The 17,583-nt window shown below is 33.1% G+C and overlaps 1 protein-coding gene across 2 annotated transcripts; it reads left to right on the top strand.

The window, feature by feature from the left end:
• Nucleotides 1-280: 280 nt before the first annotated feature.
• LOC100372689 (translocating chain-associated membrane protein 1-like 1) lies at nucleotides 281-15,662 on the top strand. Of its 2 annotated transcripts, none has more exons than XM_078013088.2 (10): nucleotides 281-496; nucleotides 2,125-2,188; nucleotides 7,620-7,738; nucleotides 8,006-8,122; nucleotides 8,654-8,743; nucleotides 9,567-9,691; nucleotides 10,007-10,117; nucleotides 11,333-11,476; nucleotides 12,089-12,258; nucleotides 12,912-15,662. In XM_078013088.2, exons 1-10 carry the CDS (start codon nucleotides 362-364, stop codon nucleotides 12,935-12,937), a joined length of 1,101 nt encoding a protein of 366 aa, XP_077869214.1. In that variant the 5' UTR covers nucleotides 281-361; the 3' UTR covers nucleotides 12,938-15,662. The 2 variants fall into 2 exon arrangements, with proteins under 2 accessions (XP_077869214.1, XP_002739283.1); XM_002739237.4 differs by having other exon boundaries at nucleotides 12,908-15,662.
• The last annotated feature ends 1,921 nt before the right edge of the window (nucleotides 15,663-17,583 follow it).

Raw genomic sequence — 17,583 nt, 5'->3', positions numbered from 1 at the left:
ATCTATGTGGTGTGGATGGAAATTGTGGCTTAGCCAATCAAAAACGGCGTTTCATAGAACAACGACCTCGAAGTTCGACAATTTCAATTTATTAAATGACTGATGTGCGTTCATAAACAAATTTCTATGAAACATAAAAATAAATCACAATATTGCCATTGTCCAAATCAACAAGACGGTAATTTCTTTGAAATAAAATGAATAATGGTCGAGATAGTCCATACCAGTTTGTTTGCCACGAGTTAAAAGAGCAGTCTTTTACGCATGCTCAGTGCATCAGCGTCCTTTCTCTTCCGGTTTCAGCTACTGTGCAGCTGTGAGCTTGTGTGCATCTCTCCGACGGCAAACAACTCAAAAAATCATGGGAATTCGGCGCAAAATTGGCAGTAGCAGCAGCAAAAATCCACCGATACTCAGCCATGAGTTCGTCATTCAGAATCACGCCGATATCGTTTCCTGCGTGGCAATGGTTTTTGTGCTGGGTCTGATGTTTCAGGTAAAGTCTATGTTACCGGTGTTATTATACATGCTGTCTCGGTGTCAACGTGTCATTTCAACACACACAAGTGCCATATGGGAGACATCAAATCATGAATCTAAGACATTACTTTCTTATAATAATTCATTTTTCTTACTTATCTGACTGAAATAGTATGATATTGGACATATTTGTCTATTTTTTTATCATTGATATTCTTTAGTTTTTGTGTACTTGTGCTTTGATATAGCCATAGTGATAATTTTATAGCTTGTATGTTTAGTTATGTATGCCACTACCGATATTGTATTATTTTTCGATTCTTGAGTCTGTATATTTATATTTCTTGATTCATATGGCATCATTTTAATTCTGTCATGAATTTTAGTATTTTCAATAAAGGTGAGGATAGTATTCATTTACAAATTTGTACTTAAGAAACTCATCATAGTCTTTTTCATTTGTTTTGAAAACAAAACTTGAACATTGAGATTCCGCATGATGTGGATCAAATTACAAGTAAAAACATCATGCAAAAATTTCTTTTTTCGGTGTTTTATTTCTATATGCTTGATCATCCAGAGTACCCCCAGTATACTTATGTTCAGTTGATTTATTTAGACATGTAGGGAAGACTACTGTAGGTAAATATAAATCATTACCATATTGAAAGTTATGCCTAATCAATAAGGGCTTCTAGGGGATTCTTTTTTTCCAACCATCTTGTACAATTCTGGCCATTGTTGCTCAAATTCAAAGGAATGTTAGGAAAAAATCATAACATATGGTCATACATGTATGTTTTGTTTTAATATTCTGTTCACAACATATTGCCATTTAGAATGTACCGTTTAAGTTGTGTTGATTGGTTACCAGTGTTGAGCTCATAATATTTTAGTTTTAATTTGAAGGTCTCTTTACTACATGGTTTCAGAAAAAAAGAAAAGTTATTGCGTAAAATTATTACTGTAAAATCTATATTAGAAGCTGTGTCTTCTATTAAAAAATGGTACAATGCAATATGGGAAGTGATGAATTTTTGGTTTTCAATTGTTCAAAAAGAATAGGTGAGACTTATAATACAGATATTACGGGACTGAGTAGTACTCGTAATTTTACATACACAAAAGTTCAGTTAACAGGAACCTACTGTAAAATACTTTTAATTTGCCTTGGAATTTATTTTCGCTATTTTCATTGAAGGAGTAAATCAGTCAGAATAAAATCTACTGAAAATACTTTTTTTTATGTTTTTACGTTCAGCTCGTTAAAATTCAGTGAAAATAAATGTCGTACAAAACTGCCAAAATGCCTTTTTAGTGAAAATTAATTTATAAACCTAAATGGCAGATACGCATGTGCAGTGGCATAAGCTAGTGTTAATTGATTCCATGAGCATTTCATGAAAAGGGAATCGTTTCATTTGGATTTGAATGAGACTGATTATAAATGAAAAATGTTGGGTTTATAAATTTTGTATAAAGTATAAAGAAATTAGTTTAATTATTACAGTTACAGAAATTGCAGTTAAGCAGTATAAACACAACTTACTGGATTCTGGTGTAATGGTTTGAGAATAATTCGAGCTGTGAAACTGCAAGAAATTCATGTATCTTATAATTTTTAAAATTCTTTGTTTTTGACAGTGGTCTACATCATATGCATCACTATTTGTTGCTATCCAACACAACATCACAGAAGTTTTCAATGGTAAGCCACCATCTTTTTTTCTTTTTTTGTCTCGTACATCAGTAATACTAGTGATGTTTACTCTCATTGTTTAAATTGTGTTGCTTTAACTTTTTCACCACCAGAAATTCTTACCCAATAATTTTTGCACTTTTTTTCTTATATTCTTCCATATTTCTGGAAATGAAACCTAATTTTAGAGCCAACATGCAAAATTTGAGTAAATTTTCAGTTTTTACTCAAAAAATTCGACTATTTTTGTCCCAATCTTCTGAAGGAAAGTGCAGACTATAAACAGGATTATTTTGTGAATATGTAATGAAAAGAGGCAACTGGTGGTGAAAAGGTTAACTCTTGAAATGATATTATTTAATTAAGAATTTGATGTGTTGTATTAATTAATTAAAGAAAAAAAAATGGGTTGGTTTAATTGCATTTTACATACCATGTGTGATGGTAATTTTTCTAAATAGACTTTTTCATACCTACTTCACACCTCCTATACTGAAGATTTAATTAGCATGATAATAAAATTAGAAACAAGGTATTATTTTCAACCCAGTGCTAGGTGCTCATCACTGTTATCACATCCACTCTTCATTGTAGTGTTCCAAAGACCCTCATTGTGCTGGTGGTGCTATTGTTTGTGAATCTTATTACTGGTAAATGTGGTGTATTGCCACTGAATTCATAAAAAACACTTTTACTTCATATTTATTCTTGGTAATTAATTAACCTTTTCACCACCAGAATTTTTCTGCATTTTTCTCTTATATTCCCCAATATTTCTGGAAATGAACCATAATTTTGGAGCCAACAGGCAACATTTTTGTCAAGTTTTTTATTCAAAAAATTGGGCTATTTTTGTCCCAATCTTCTGATGGAAAGTGCAGACTATAACGGGACTATTTTGTGAATTTATGATAAAAAGAGGGAACTGGTGGCAAAAAGATTAGAGGGTTCATAATGCAATTAAAACACCATAGATGGCAATGTAAAACTTGAAAAGCAGGAATCTTACACATAGAAATGATGACTAACCAACATTTAAAAAAATAATTTAACAGTATGGTGTTTTTAGTTTTAAAAATCAAGCCTCATCAAACATTTTTTAAAAATTATAAAAAAGAATTGATTCATCTGACACTCACATCTGTTGATTTGCTCTTTCAAAACCAGCTGTTTTTTTGGCTAAAATTCCATTCCTGAATCTAAGGCTTGTTCATTTTTGTCACGATTGGTATCATAATGAATAAAACATTTTGATATAATTTAAGTAACCATGGTGATACATGCATACTGTCATCATAAGATAATTGGATAATTGAAACATGTCTACAGCAAACGTAATCTATTCATCTAGCAAACTTGTTTTAGGGAGGGATGGTGTTGAATGTTAAACGATAAGATTATGTTTTCTGTATATATATATTTTCTATATATAATCTTTATATAATCTATATATAATTTTTCTGCACTTTTTTTCATTATTTCTCAAAATTAACCCTAATTTTGGAGCCAACAGACAAAATTTAAGTCAATTTTCAGTTTTCAGTCAAAGAATTTGGCTGTTTTTGTCCCAATCGTATGAATTTATGATGAAAAAAGGGAACTGTGGATGAAAAGGTTAAATATTCCTTGTCTGAGCTGTGCAGGTATACCGTACTTATCCGGGTAAGAGCCCATGCCTGGGCAAACGCCCACCCCCCACTTTTGACACAATAAGGAAGTTGAGGTCATATCCGGGCACACGCCCAGGGGGTCTTTTTTTTACACACACACACACACACACACACACACAAACTATTTTCTATTCGTTGATTGTGGTTGTATTAACAGCTGACTTTCTTGAAGTTTGTTGTGATACTTATAAAACTTGTTAATTGCGTAAAACAAGGGGTGAACGCAAAATAGCTGTGACAGCTTTCTGCCTTAAGGGCAGCGCGTTCACCGCTGATTTTTTTCAGAATCATAACAGTCAGCAAGTCTATAAAAATATATATAAAACTAGCAGAAACGGTAGTTCTCTTTTTGAAATATGTCGTGGCCCTAAAAAGGGGCAGCCGTTTGGTTTGTGCTTCCTTAGAAACGATTCAAGCAAATAAAGAGAGCCGCTAAACAAGTGTCCACTCGTTCGGCTTTAGCGTCGTCGACAATGAAACCAATGTTGCAATATTGTAGCAACCCGTACCCGGGAGAGTGGTTGAAATCACGTTATTTTGGCTTTATGAAATACCGGTATGTTGTAGCAGCATGCGAATCCATAACTGGGGCCAGAAATTTTGCAATGTCACGCCGAAGACTGCTAACTTTTTTATCATCTTTTATCAATGCTATTGTATTTCTGTCATGAAAACTATTCTTCTGTCGTTGGATAAAAAAAAAAAAACGTGATATCTATATAGTGAGACATTCCAATCGCCGGAACTTGCTGAATGATAACTTTCACCGTGATTAATAAGCGTCGAGTCTGATAAGAGAGCAATGTCACGATTTGACTTTTATGATGAAATACGAGAAGTGATGTCATTCTTAGCCAATCAGTAAAGCAGATGCATAAAGGTCAAAGATGATTACTAGACTGTAAACAAAAGCATCGTGTGCCATCGCAGCAGAGCGACCCCATTTTTCTTGTCTCTTCATTATGATTAGACATGAATGAAAAGTGCCAAGCTGACAGGCTGCAAAATTCGTGGATTAAAAGTCCAAATTGTGTGGGACGATATCGACGAACTTCAGGAATAAGTTGTAGGGATTTTGTTCGACGGCTACAGCGACTTGGACTTTGAGGGTTTTGAGTTTGACGAAGATGGCAATGAACGTACAAATAAAGTTCTGAGAATTTTTTCAAACAGCTATGAATTTTTATAATTTTTACTGTGTAAATTTGTAAATTATTATTGTTCTTGTATGCCGGTTGATTCGTAATTTGTCGAGACCGCAAATCATTTTACGCAGTTTAACCCCTGACATTTTAATTCATTTCGAGTTTACACGTATTGGGCGTGTTTGTCAGCGGGAAAATCCTAATTCAAATGATTCCTCACTGTCGATTTTTATTATTTCATGTTTATTTGTCACATAAGCAATACATTATTTCTGTTTTACTTCTAGTGTTGCATATTGTTCATTTATTTCCGTTGCATGTTTTCATTTGCTGTTCTATTTCCTGCCGCAGTTCGAACTGTGTGTTGTCAATTTTCGGGGTTTTTTTTGCCGGGGATCTCCTGGCAAACGCCCACCCCTTCTTTTTAGCAATTTTCCATGTTCAAGACCCTGGGCTTATACCCGGATAAATACGGTACATTGCCACTGACACATGGGTACTTGTTGGCAGGCAAGCTAAATAAATGTTTAGGTTGATCATGTTTCTTGTGAAAATGATATAATAAATACCATCATGAGGTATTGTCAATCTTTGCTGTTGTATTGTTAAATGCGATTACATGTACTCCTTTTGAATGCCATCATTTTGGCAACCAAAAATTAAGTACAACATTTCCTTGTTAGTCCCCGTTCAAATAAAGTTCGAAAATAATTATAATTATAATTTTATCTTCGTTCGTCCGTCCATCCGTCCGTCCGGAGTCGTATTTCAGAATCCTTTGGACCAATTTCATTCATTCTTTGCATGTGCCTAGTACTTTATGTGGGACATATGCACATGCAGTGGTTTAGCGATTCGATTAAAAATGGCTGACTGGAAGCCATCATTTCGGACATGCTTTGTCAGTTCTCATTCAAATTTGGCACATACTTTATACATGTTAGGATACACATCCAAGGCAATTGGTTCCAAATCGGATCAAGGATGGCTGTTTGACAGCCATCTGACTTTTTGGCCTTACTACTACATTTCCAAGATTTATGTACCATTTTCATTTGTATTTGGCACATACATCATACAGTAACATGTCAGTTTGTTTCATAATCAGATCACAAATTTAACGGAGACTGTCATTTTCATTGACTTGTTCATTTTTGTACTTTATGAACCTACTTTCTCATTGGCGCAGATCTTGAACGGAAAGTACTAGTATAAAAAAAAAGTTGTGCAGATTAATTTTGTGAAAAGTGAAAAAAGTAGACTTTGCCATTCAAAGTGGTAGGGTTGTTTTCACCTCTCTGGCTTCCTTCACAATGTCATGTTAGCAAGATTGAACTAAAAAAAAACACTACAGTCTTCCCAATATCATAGTTATATCAATTTTCTCCCAGAAAAAGAATCATTTGGTACCAGCTAATTTACATAACAATGCAATATGTTAATCACCTTTTTCTCTTATATTCTCCAATATTTCTGGAAATGAACCCTAATTTTGGAGGCAATATTTATGTCGAGTTTTTCTCAAAAAATGTGGCTGTTTTTGTCCCAATCTTCTGAAGGAAAGTGCAGACTATAACTATTTTGTGAATTTATGATAAAAAGAGGGAACTGGTAGTGAAAAGTGCAATTAATTAAAACACCATAGATGGCAATGAAATATGTAAACTGTATTCATTGTAATGCTAAATAGGTTCTATTGTTTATCCAAAATTAAACAGTTGGGAACCCCTACTCAATAATGCCCTGGGAAGAGCCCAAGGTGTGAATAGTCAGAAACAATTTTCCATTGGATTTATTTTGGGATATGAATTACTGTACATTTGTATTATCAGATTACATTATCTTTGAATAGAACAAAAAATTATCTTCTTAAAAATAAAACCATGCATTTTATAATATTTTTTCAGTTGTTTGGTACAGTATAATCAAATTGAATTACGATTTATTGTAAACTAAAAAATTTGCTTTTGCAGCAAGCTTTATAATCATCTAATCTAGGTGCATAGTTATAATGTACTTAGCATACAATCAACGTATATGATTTTCAACGGGTAACATTGAAAATGTTATTCGGTAATATTTCACCATTGAATACTTATACAAGTATGCTAAAAAAAGTACCGTAGTCAGAATAGCAAACAACAGTATTAAAAATGACATGTTTTCTTCCATTTTACATCATTTATTAGAAGAAAAAAAGCTTAATAAAATGAGGTATAATGCATTTGTCAGAATAGGTGTGGGCTGACTGTAGTCTGCAAAAATCAAAAAGTTTGATTTTGAATTTAAATTATTTTGCTTTATGCTCAATGTTGTAATGCCGATCTTCAACAAAACCATCATCAAATATGTACAGCACAATATTAAGCGTGGAAATACTCCAAAACTACTCCCGCATATCCTTTGTTTGTCCAGTTTTTACATAAGTAGATTTCATGCATAATGAAGAATCTCAAAATGAACATAAAAATTGTTGGATGTTCTAATAAACATTACAGTATCAAAAAACATTATTAAAAATGAAATGTTTTCTTTCATATTACATCTTTACTAGAAAAAATGAAACTTTTGATAAAATGATGAGGTATGTCATAACTTTTTCATCTTTTTTTTTTTTTTTTACAGATACCGATGTACCCGATGTCACCACCTACACCTGTGGTCTGTCTGACGTGTTCACCATTTTCTTCTATATGTTGGTTTGCATTATTGTTCATGCCGTTCTCCAGGAATATGTATTGGATGTAAGCTCCTAGTATTTCATAATTTTTTTTTTTTAATTGGAGCATTTAGACTATTATACGTATCCTGACTGTCCAAATGTATTGTCTCGCAATCTCTGATTGTACAGTCCATGCTCAAGTCTCCACAATCCGTGATTACAGGATCCATGTAAGTGTTCCAGGAATGCATTTCACATGAAGACAATCCCAAACTTACAGAGAATACATTTTCTTTTGTTGCATTCACAGTACTGCTAATAATCCACATTTTTTTTTTAACGCTTACAGAAAGTAAACCGTCGTATGCATCTATCGAAAGTTAAACATTCAAAATTTAATGAGTCTGGTCAGCTATTGTTCTTTTATCTGGTGTCTGTCGTCTGGGGAGCAGATATCGCTCTGAGGGTAAGTATATATTTATTTCAAACTTTCATTATTTTTAAAGACTTCTGTCACCTTGCACAAAATAATCATTTTGCATTGTTTCCATATTTTTCAAAAATTTTGATCAAAACATGTCAACAACAACAAATAATGTCTTTTTGTCAAAAATTTATAAAGATATTAGAAATTACAGATATTATATCATATTTAACAATATTGATGCACTAAAATTAACATGGAAAACATTTTCCAATATTATACAATGTCAATCAATCCCCAGATTTGAAATTATCTTTTTTTTTATTCTTTTTTTTATTCTTTAATCTTTAATCTTTATAAATGTAAAATCTGTATTAGATGCTGCATCCCTAATAGAGAAGTCGCACCAATTCTTTTTGAACAATTGAGAACCAAAAATTCACCATTTCTCAAATGTGCAGATGCTCTAATAGAAGCTGCATCCATTCTGTTGTATTGTACCATTTTAATAGAAGTCGTTGCTTCTATGACAGATTTTACAGTAATACCAATAAATATATTGTTTTTTTGCAGGAAAAATTTTTCTTGAATCCTTCATCATTGTGGGATGGATATCCACACACCAAGATGCCATTTATCCTAAAGTTCTTTTTCATTATCCAGGTAATGTACATTTCTTAATTTCTTCAGGTGGCCATTTTGAATAAGTAAAGTGACTGTTTTATTGCTTTCTGTTACTTGTCAGAAGTTACATGTCAATTCCAGGAGGCACAGTAAAAATATTTTTGGTATTTGACAATTTGCCAAAATTCAGTCATATTTTATGATATTGATATTGACCATCCACTGCATGTAAAGTCATTTCATAATATCGTCATTTTTTTTTTAAATACCAGTTACCACATGTACTGCATTACCTTGATTAGCTTGCAACTCTAATATAAATTATATCACATGTAAATCAGAATTTATGTTTACTTAACTCATCTGTCACTGTGTACGTGTAGTGCGGATTTACTACATATCAACGAGATGTTAGCCAGCTGCTAAAATATACTGGTAGTGCACATTGCAGGAAGGCTAGTAAATAAACTGTAAAATACTTCATATGCGATTTGCTGGAAATTCTAGCTAGTTTGAAATAAATGTTCAGACATTTGCGAGAGAATTCTGCCCTGGATATCTCGAGAATACTACTCTAGGTATATTTGGTATGTGGCACATAATATATGCTACTACATACATCAAACAAAATATATCGCATAATAAAGCTTTAAAAATCAGATTTAACTTTCAATTTCTGTTTTCCTAAATCTTACGAGTTCATTTATTCTTGAATGTATTTACATCACTTGGAACTGGCATTGGCAATTCTTCATATGATTGGTTCATTTTTGAGACGATTTATTTTAATTGCAACAAAATACTACTGAACTGTTTAGTGAAAATTTTTTGATGATTAGATATATCTCTATAACTTTTGCAGATTTCCTATTGGCTGCATATTTTGCCAGAGCTTTACTTCCAAAAAATCAAGAAAGAAGAAATTGGTGCTAGAGTGCGCTATTCAGTGCTTCATGTAATATTCATTACTGGTGCATTTGCTACAAGGTATTGGCAGCAATATACATTGATATACATTTTTCTATTGCAACTAAAGTAAGGCTTAATGCTATTGAGGAATTGCAAAGTCAATGTTTCTTAGAAACCAGTTGGCGTACTCTCTTATTCACACTTTGTTTTTTGTCATCCGACCTTCGCTCCACACAACAGTAATTTTGTAATCTAATTCAAGTGTCTTTGTGGCTTTATATCGTCCCTGTGAATAAAGCAAAAAATTAAAATATTATTAATGTATATTATTTGAATTTATTATACTGTGTTATTTATACATTGATTTCTAATGTATTTATTATTTTTCTTCAGCTTGACACGTCTTGCCTTATTCTGCCTGGTTATACATTACTTAGTTGAGGCTATTTTCCATTTTGCTAGATTGATGTATTTTAGTGATAAAAATGAGATTTCTAAACCAGCGTAAGTAAATCTTTATTGTATCTCAATTTATAATTTGTAAAAGTTTGTGACATTAATGACATGTTAACGTGCATTTGTTTTTCATGTTTTTTTTTACTTTTACAGTAAAACATGCTCCCTAATTGTCTTCTGTCTTTGTAAATTGCTCTCCTAAAAACAAAGTTGAAAATGTTATGTACGATGAGATATAAACCATTTGCCATTGTTATAAATGTTCCCATAATGTTTTTTTTCCATATCACAACCATGGTAATTGATTTGGTTGTTGCCATAGCAATTACAATTGTTAACTTGTTACAAATCTCGTGGAGGTCAACCCATTGACCCTACATACCAAGTATCAAAGCAAATTGAGCAGGTAGTTTTTAAGAAGTTGAAAATAAACAAAAATAAACAAAAAATGTTTACCAAAAATGACAAAAATATTCACCAAAAATATATTGTCATGTAATTTGAACAGAGATCCACTCAAGGTGATACAAACTATCAAAGCAATAGATCATTTTCCGTACACTGCGAGAATCACGCGTTATGCGTGAAATCGAACGTAAAAACAGAACAAACAAAGGTCATAGCATCGTAGTCGCGTCAAACATCGCGTGGGATTCGACAAACGCGAAAGTATTTCGGGGACATTTCCATGCTTAATAATGTGCTGTCCACATTTGATGATAGGCAATTTCGATTAAGTAAGGGTATTCGGAAGCAATATTCCTCTGTCGAAGATCGGCCGGTCAATGTAAGCTGCGAAATAAAGAAATTCTAGTTCAAAATCAAATCGTTCGATTTTTGCGGCAGACGTTCGACGCGCATCTTTCATGCATCTCGCGAGATCTCGCAATTGTACGGAAAATCACCTATTGGCCTGGTTGTTTTTCAAAAAGTAAAAAAATTTTTGACTGATGAATAATGTCCACAGAAAATCACGTTTTTGAACAGTTCTGCTATTTATCTTTGATGACAGCAGTGATGAAAAAATAATTAAGTCCCTTTGATAAATTATTCAATTCCATGTAAAAAATTTGATAATGATTCACTGAATAATTTTACAGAAAAAAAGGTACAAAAATTTTGTTGAAGCTTTTGATTCGACTTGTTTAATAAAACCAAATATGTACAAGAATCTACCAGTCTCCTATTTTCATTACCGATAAATATTTTCAACCGGTGGCTGCCAGTCGTGTCAGTAACGGCCATTTTCCTTCAACTTTACAGATTCTTGGCTTGGGCAGGAATGTTTGTTGGTGCTCGTTTCCTCACAGTAACCATTGCTGTTTTAATGTTGTGGATCAAACTCGGCAAAGCTGAAAATCAGGGATTTGACAGAGCCACTGGAAACTTCAACAGTCCACTTCTACGGTAATATTTTTTTTGCTTTTAGGATATTTAAAGCATGTGAAAATATGCCAGTGTTCAGTCCAGGACCATGGCTAATTTGATAACAAAATAATAGGTTATGATCACATGTGGTGTTATGCTAATTGTACTATTTTGTTGCACAAGTCGAAAGCAGACAGCCCCTACTCTACTGATATAGGACCAAAAACATATTAATATTTTAATAAATATAAACACTTCAGTGTGGTGATCTTACACATTACAAATTTCCTACCGTACTTCCTTCCAAAAAAATCCTGTTTAAGAAGAGTTAATTTCTTTTTTCCTTATTCTCTGCTTGCCCAGAATGAATATTAATATTTAAAAAAAACCCCGTAGTGTGGGGATCTTGCATGTTTTCCTAGGGATGACAAATTCAATACTTCCTTACAAAAAAATACTGTTTTGGAAGTGTTAATTTCTTTTTTCCTTATTCTCTGCTTGCCCAGAATGAATATTAATATTTGAAAAAACCCTGTAGTGTGGGGATCTTGGGTATTTTCCTAGGGGTGACAAATTCAATACTTCCTTACAAAAAAAAAATACTGTTTTGGAAGTGTTAATTTATTTCTTTCTTATTCTTTGCTTGCCCAGAATGAATATTCTTGGCAGTGTTTGTTTCTTGCAAGCTTGGATGATGTGGAACTTCATCACTTTTCAACTCAAGAGACGCCGCGAGAATCGAGCTCTGGCTGCGGCCACCACTTCAGGCAAAAAGAGAGAAACTAGGAAACCAAAAGATAAGAAGGCAAAGAAAGATGAAAGTAAGTGTAAATAAGTGCTAATTTTTGTATACACAAGTGAAGAATTATCACATCTCGTGGATTATTTCCATGGTGATACAGTTGGATGTTGGGTCCATATTGGAGGCTTAATGTAAGGGAAAAATGTAAAGCACTCTGTCCAGTCCAATCCAGTCCAGTCCAGTCCAGTCCAGTGTGATTTTATCAAGAACAGTCATGAAGATGCATACACTTGTGACTTCTGTAAATTATATAATAGACTCTGGTCTATCAAAATGACTATTTATTGCCTCCCCAATCAGTCTCGTTTTTCTACGTACCGAGTTAGGTGCGATAAAAACGGTGCGATCTATCATCAGTGCTTGCTCTGCACTTGATAAGTGAATACAATATTAATCGTTTGAGTAGATTATACATGTAGTTTATTTTATGATTCTGTTGTACTTATATTGTGAATTGCTTCAATTTTGCAAGGCAAATTTTCATGGGTCAGTGAAAATTATGAAACATTGTAGAGGTGGTAATATGAATTAGCAAATATTTGATAAAATACTGACAAAATTAAATAGAACATAAAAAAATGTCTCGGCTATCATGGAGCTGCAGACTAGTTTCTGCAACTCCCCTGTTTCTGTAACTTGTAACTTTTGTTCTTAATCTTCCCGCCCAGGTAGAAAGAAACGGGAAGAAAGAGATTTAGATTCCGAAGATGACAGTCACTTACCAGAAGCTGATCAGAGAATTAAAAGTGAACAAGTTGGTGTCCGAACGCGATCCCGATCAAAGAAGCATTAGTGATTCATGGTGATGGTTATTCCAAGTAACTTAGGGTGTTCATTGTAGAGACAGCAATGTAGGGGGTACTGGAATTAATTTTCGTTGAAAAGACTTTTTGAGTGTTTTTTATGGAGTTTATTCTCACTTATTTTTTAATGAGTTGAATGTGAAATATAATAGGAAAAAAGGTAAATTCCCAGGTTTTTATTTTCTCTATATCATCCTTTCAGCGAAAATAAATTCCATGGGAGAATAAAATATTTTACAGTAATTACTCACTGGGTTCTAATCCACCTTATCCTGTTGCCTGCAAAATGCACTAACTTTAAAATACAATTTTCAAATTTTTAAAATTCAGAAAACCTCCACAAACATCAAAATACTGAAAGTCTAATGAATATTACTTTTCTACAGTATTATCAAATGTTCCAGACTAAAATTATTAAAATGAAATTAAACTGCTGATGTAGAATTTGATTTTTACAAGTTTTTATTTTTATTATTTAGATAATGTAAGAGGTTGAACAAAAGGTTCATTTTAGGATGAGTGTCAATGAAAGATAGCATTATCTGAATATGTTGTCATAGGAACGATATTGAATGTATTTATTAAATCATATTGATCAATTGGAAATGTGCCAAAATAGTTTGCTGTAAATAATTCCCTGATACCCTAGTGTCTGGCGAGCTTTCAAATCTTCATATTGTTACTATCGGTTAATTTGAAAAATTATATGCACATAAACTCTTCTCTCGCTCGCTAGTATCAAAAAAACAATTGCCCTTTGAATTCTAAGTTGCAAGAATAATGAAATCTATTAGGCGCAACATTGTGTCATAGGCAAATGAAAACTTTGTGTAATTCTGCGTTGCATTGCATTGTACTGACCTCACCTCAGTTATTTGCGGCCAAACTCAGAACTGTATTGATAAATGAACAAGTGTTGGAATTACTATTGAAATAATCAGAAATTCATATAATTTATTGAACTCTCCTGTATCACGTATCATCTGTGTTTGCAATATTATGACGTTATAATGAGAATACCTTGTATGCATACACGTAGTACAGTAATCCTCTCAATTCATGCATTGCAGAGACTGATACAACCATGCTTTGCCTGAATGCATACTAGTATCCTCATGATTTATTATTTAATTTTATAAGTTTAATTTAGCTAGTAATTGCAGCAAAACATTTCACAAACTTCTGCTTGAGTGTTTGCGTTCAAGTGTTCAGTGTAGAGACTTGTCACATGCTACATTGTTGCTAAGTTTTATGAACGTAAGACGGTGGTAACGCATTGAACATGGCAATAATATGTTTGAACATGTATGCATCACTGTTCACAATCTTTTTGAAACACATCTTTACAGATTCTTGAGGTTGGATGAATTGAATTGTTTTCGCTGGCATAAGTAATAAAAGTACTTTATTTTTTGTTTTTGCTGGATGGTTAGTCCGCAGAAAATATAATCCAGCAAAATATATTTTATTTAGATTGGTATAATTGTATTTTTTTTAAATAATAAATTTTTTTGAAAATATATGAAGGTAGCCTCACAAATGTAGTGATTTGTGGCCGATTGGCGTATTTTGCTCTGCCAACTGAGGGCAGTGTTTCGAGGCAGATCGCTTCATACTCGGCTGATCCATGATAAATAGCTTCCTTGTAATTGTTATCGCATTTAGATTATATCGTTTAAAAAGGTATAATAATGAATTTATTTATTTTGAATTAAAAATTACCAACAAATAACTTTGCAAAATTTTAACAGTGTGAAAAAGGAGTAGGTATCTACTAGAGATAATGTCAGCACATCAAGACACTTTTCTAGGTGTTGTTTTCACGTCATCTGCTTTTGATTTATAAAAAGTTAGCCAGAGTCTGTACACAGTCATCGTCAGTGAAAAACAAAACAATCTGCCTACTCTATTCTACACTTCTGTTATAAATCTGCAAGTCCACTGCCCATTCACAGGTACAGCATTGAATGAGGGTTGCAGAAAAAAACAATTACAAAAAAATAAATTATGAAGTTTTTGCATTATTTTTCCAAAAAATGGCAGTGTTCTGCAAGTTTCTTGGTAGTATTTTAAATCTATTTCTCACTAAAATTGATTTTTTTCTCTGAAAATTTGTTTTCCTTTAACAGTCGTGTTATCAATATTTTGTAACCAACCAATACAGCCAGCTCCATAGCAACGGTAACTTGGCCATGCCAATGCAACACTTCTTAGAAGAATGTAAACAAATGTCCAAGGAGTTCTGTGGAAAAGGATTATTCATACCTAAAGGGATGAAAATTGCCTAGCCTCATCTAAAAATTATTTGCTTTATTTAGAAATGTCATCATTCTGCATTCTGACATGATACAGCTATGTCAAATATTTTAGCAAGGGCTTTGAGAACCATGCACAGTGCCATGGCCATTCTTTGATGTGTTGGTTTGTTGCAAATTGAGAGACCTCATGACTGAATTTGATTTTTTTAGTAAAAAAAATTAGTGTCAGAATTAGTGTAGATTTATTGCTTGTAAATTTTGTTACCATAGTAACTACTTACAGTGTTGTATTCTGTCATCTTCAATATTATTTGTAGTGGTATTGTATTCGGAACTCAACAATAAACCAGTCATGTATTGGATGATCTACTGTGTTTTTTTATCATCACTCAAGAATTTGGGTTTTGTCTGTCCATGTGTGCATCTGTGTGTCCATGTATCTGTTCAAAATGCAAGTCGTAATGGTCATTTTGCATTTGATTCAAAATTGCAGGCTGTTTATTAGTCCCCATTCAGATGAAGGTCGAAAATGATGCATTATGGACTTGCGTTGTCAGTCTCCACCTCCATCTCGTACATTTCTCGGCCAATCACGTTCAAACTTTACACATGCATATCTCAGACTTGCCATGACTGATGATGTTCGAACTATATATACACATCCTACATATTCATGCACATGTATTTGTTCAACCATCAGATGCAAAATGGCTGAATGGTGGCCATTTTAATACTTGAAATTACCAATATAAACAATTTTGCCATTGCAAAGCCAGTTATTTATGGATGGATTTCGTGCAAACATTGGAAATCATAGGCCTTGATGCATGTTATTTTGTTTTTCAGGTTGTATTTAATATGGCCAGCTGGCAGCCACTTTGTTTTGAGTAATTATGTGCCGTGCAGAGCCTTATTTCTGACGTGCCTTGACCAGTTGTGTTCAAACTTTATAGATATATCATGTCCCTTTTTCAGGCGCAGACTATTAATTCTTATTTCCAGTTTCCGTCTGTGACGTCTCTAACATTTTCTCAGAAATTCTGCGGCAGATATTGATGAAACTTTGCAGGTTGATGAACAAGTCTCTGCCGAATATGCACGTAATTTTTTTTTCCAGATTTGAAAATACTAAGTGGGTCTTTTTCATGATTTTCATCTAAAACTACCTCTCCTAACACCACTGAAAGAACCACTGAGCATGCTCAGAATAAATAATTAGCTTAGATTGTAATGCTGGGGTTTTTCGTGATGTCATGAACTTGATCTAAATCAGTGACAGATGGGTTGTACCATTACCAATCTCAGTGGAAACTGTAGAGGGGTGTCAGGGCTACATTTTGATGGGAATTATAGTAGTGTAACTGAAACAAACCCAGGTTCTGGTAATATACAAAGACCTGAATTAACAAAGAAGTCAAGTTATTAAAGGTACATCAAGGTTTACTCAGATTTATGAATGCAATTTCTTGAGCATGTATGAGACATAGTTTGGTTACACTTGTGTACTCAGTTATCAGATTAAGGGAAATCACTTTATGATGAGTTGTACCCACATGGAGTACATATTAATTCAATTGTTTGTTCCATGTAATATTTTAACATGAGTATTTTATAATCAAATAACGGGGACTGCGACATTCATGTCTTGTTTCTTTTACCATCTGATTCAAAATGGCCAAATACTGTAAAATACTTTATTTTAGCTGGAATTAATTTTTAGTGAAAAAGAGTTTTGGGCATTTTGTATGAAATTTATTTTCAATGATTTTTGACGATTTGAATTGAAAAGGTATATTCGCTGGATTTTATTTTCACTGAATCATTCTTTCAGCGAAAATTAATGCCAAGCGAAAATAAAGTATTTTACAGTAGTCAAATGTTAAAAATACATCAAAATTTCAGCTTTTACAACCCAGATCATGGTTATTATACAAGGACAGCTATTGTCCATCTTTGGAAATACATTGAACATATTTACTGGTACCATAATGGGCCCATAATGTTTTTTCAGATTTGATTTAAAATGGCCCAATGCAAATGCCATGTCTCTGATATACATTGACCGATCGCAATCAAACATTACAACTAAATTTGTTTATTGTTCTGATTCAAAGTTGTTGACTTACCAGTTATGTTTATTATTGAACTAGCGGATTTTACAAGTTTATTACCAGATACATAGATACAAATTCACAGATGTATAGTAGGTAGTATGCTCACTTCAGTTATTTTGGGATTGTGATGTAACCAAATGTTCACGATTTTCTAAAAAAAACTAAAATC

The sequence above is a fragment of the Saccoglossus kowalevskii genome, chromosome 14, assembly GCF_978046115.1.
Source record: "Saccoglossus kowalevskii chromosome 14, keSacKowa6.1, whole genome shotgun sequence".
NCBI classification, from domain to species: domain Eukaryota; kingdom Metazoa; phylum Hemichordata; class Enteropneusta; family Harrimaniidae; genus Saccoglossus; species Saccoglossus kowalevskii.
Note: the sequence above shows the minus strand (reverse complement) of the source record. Positions and strands in the feature narration are given on the sequence as shown.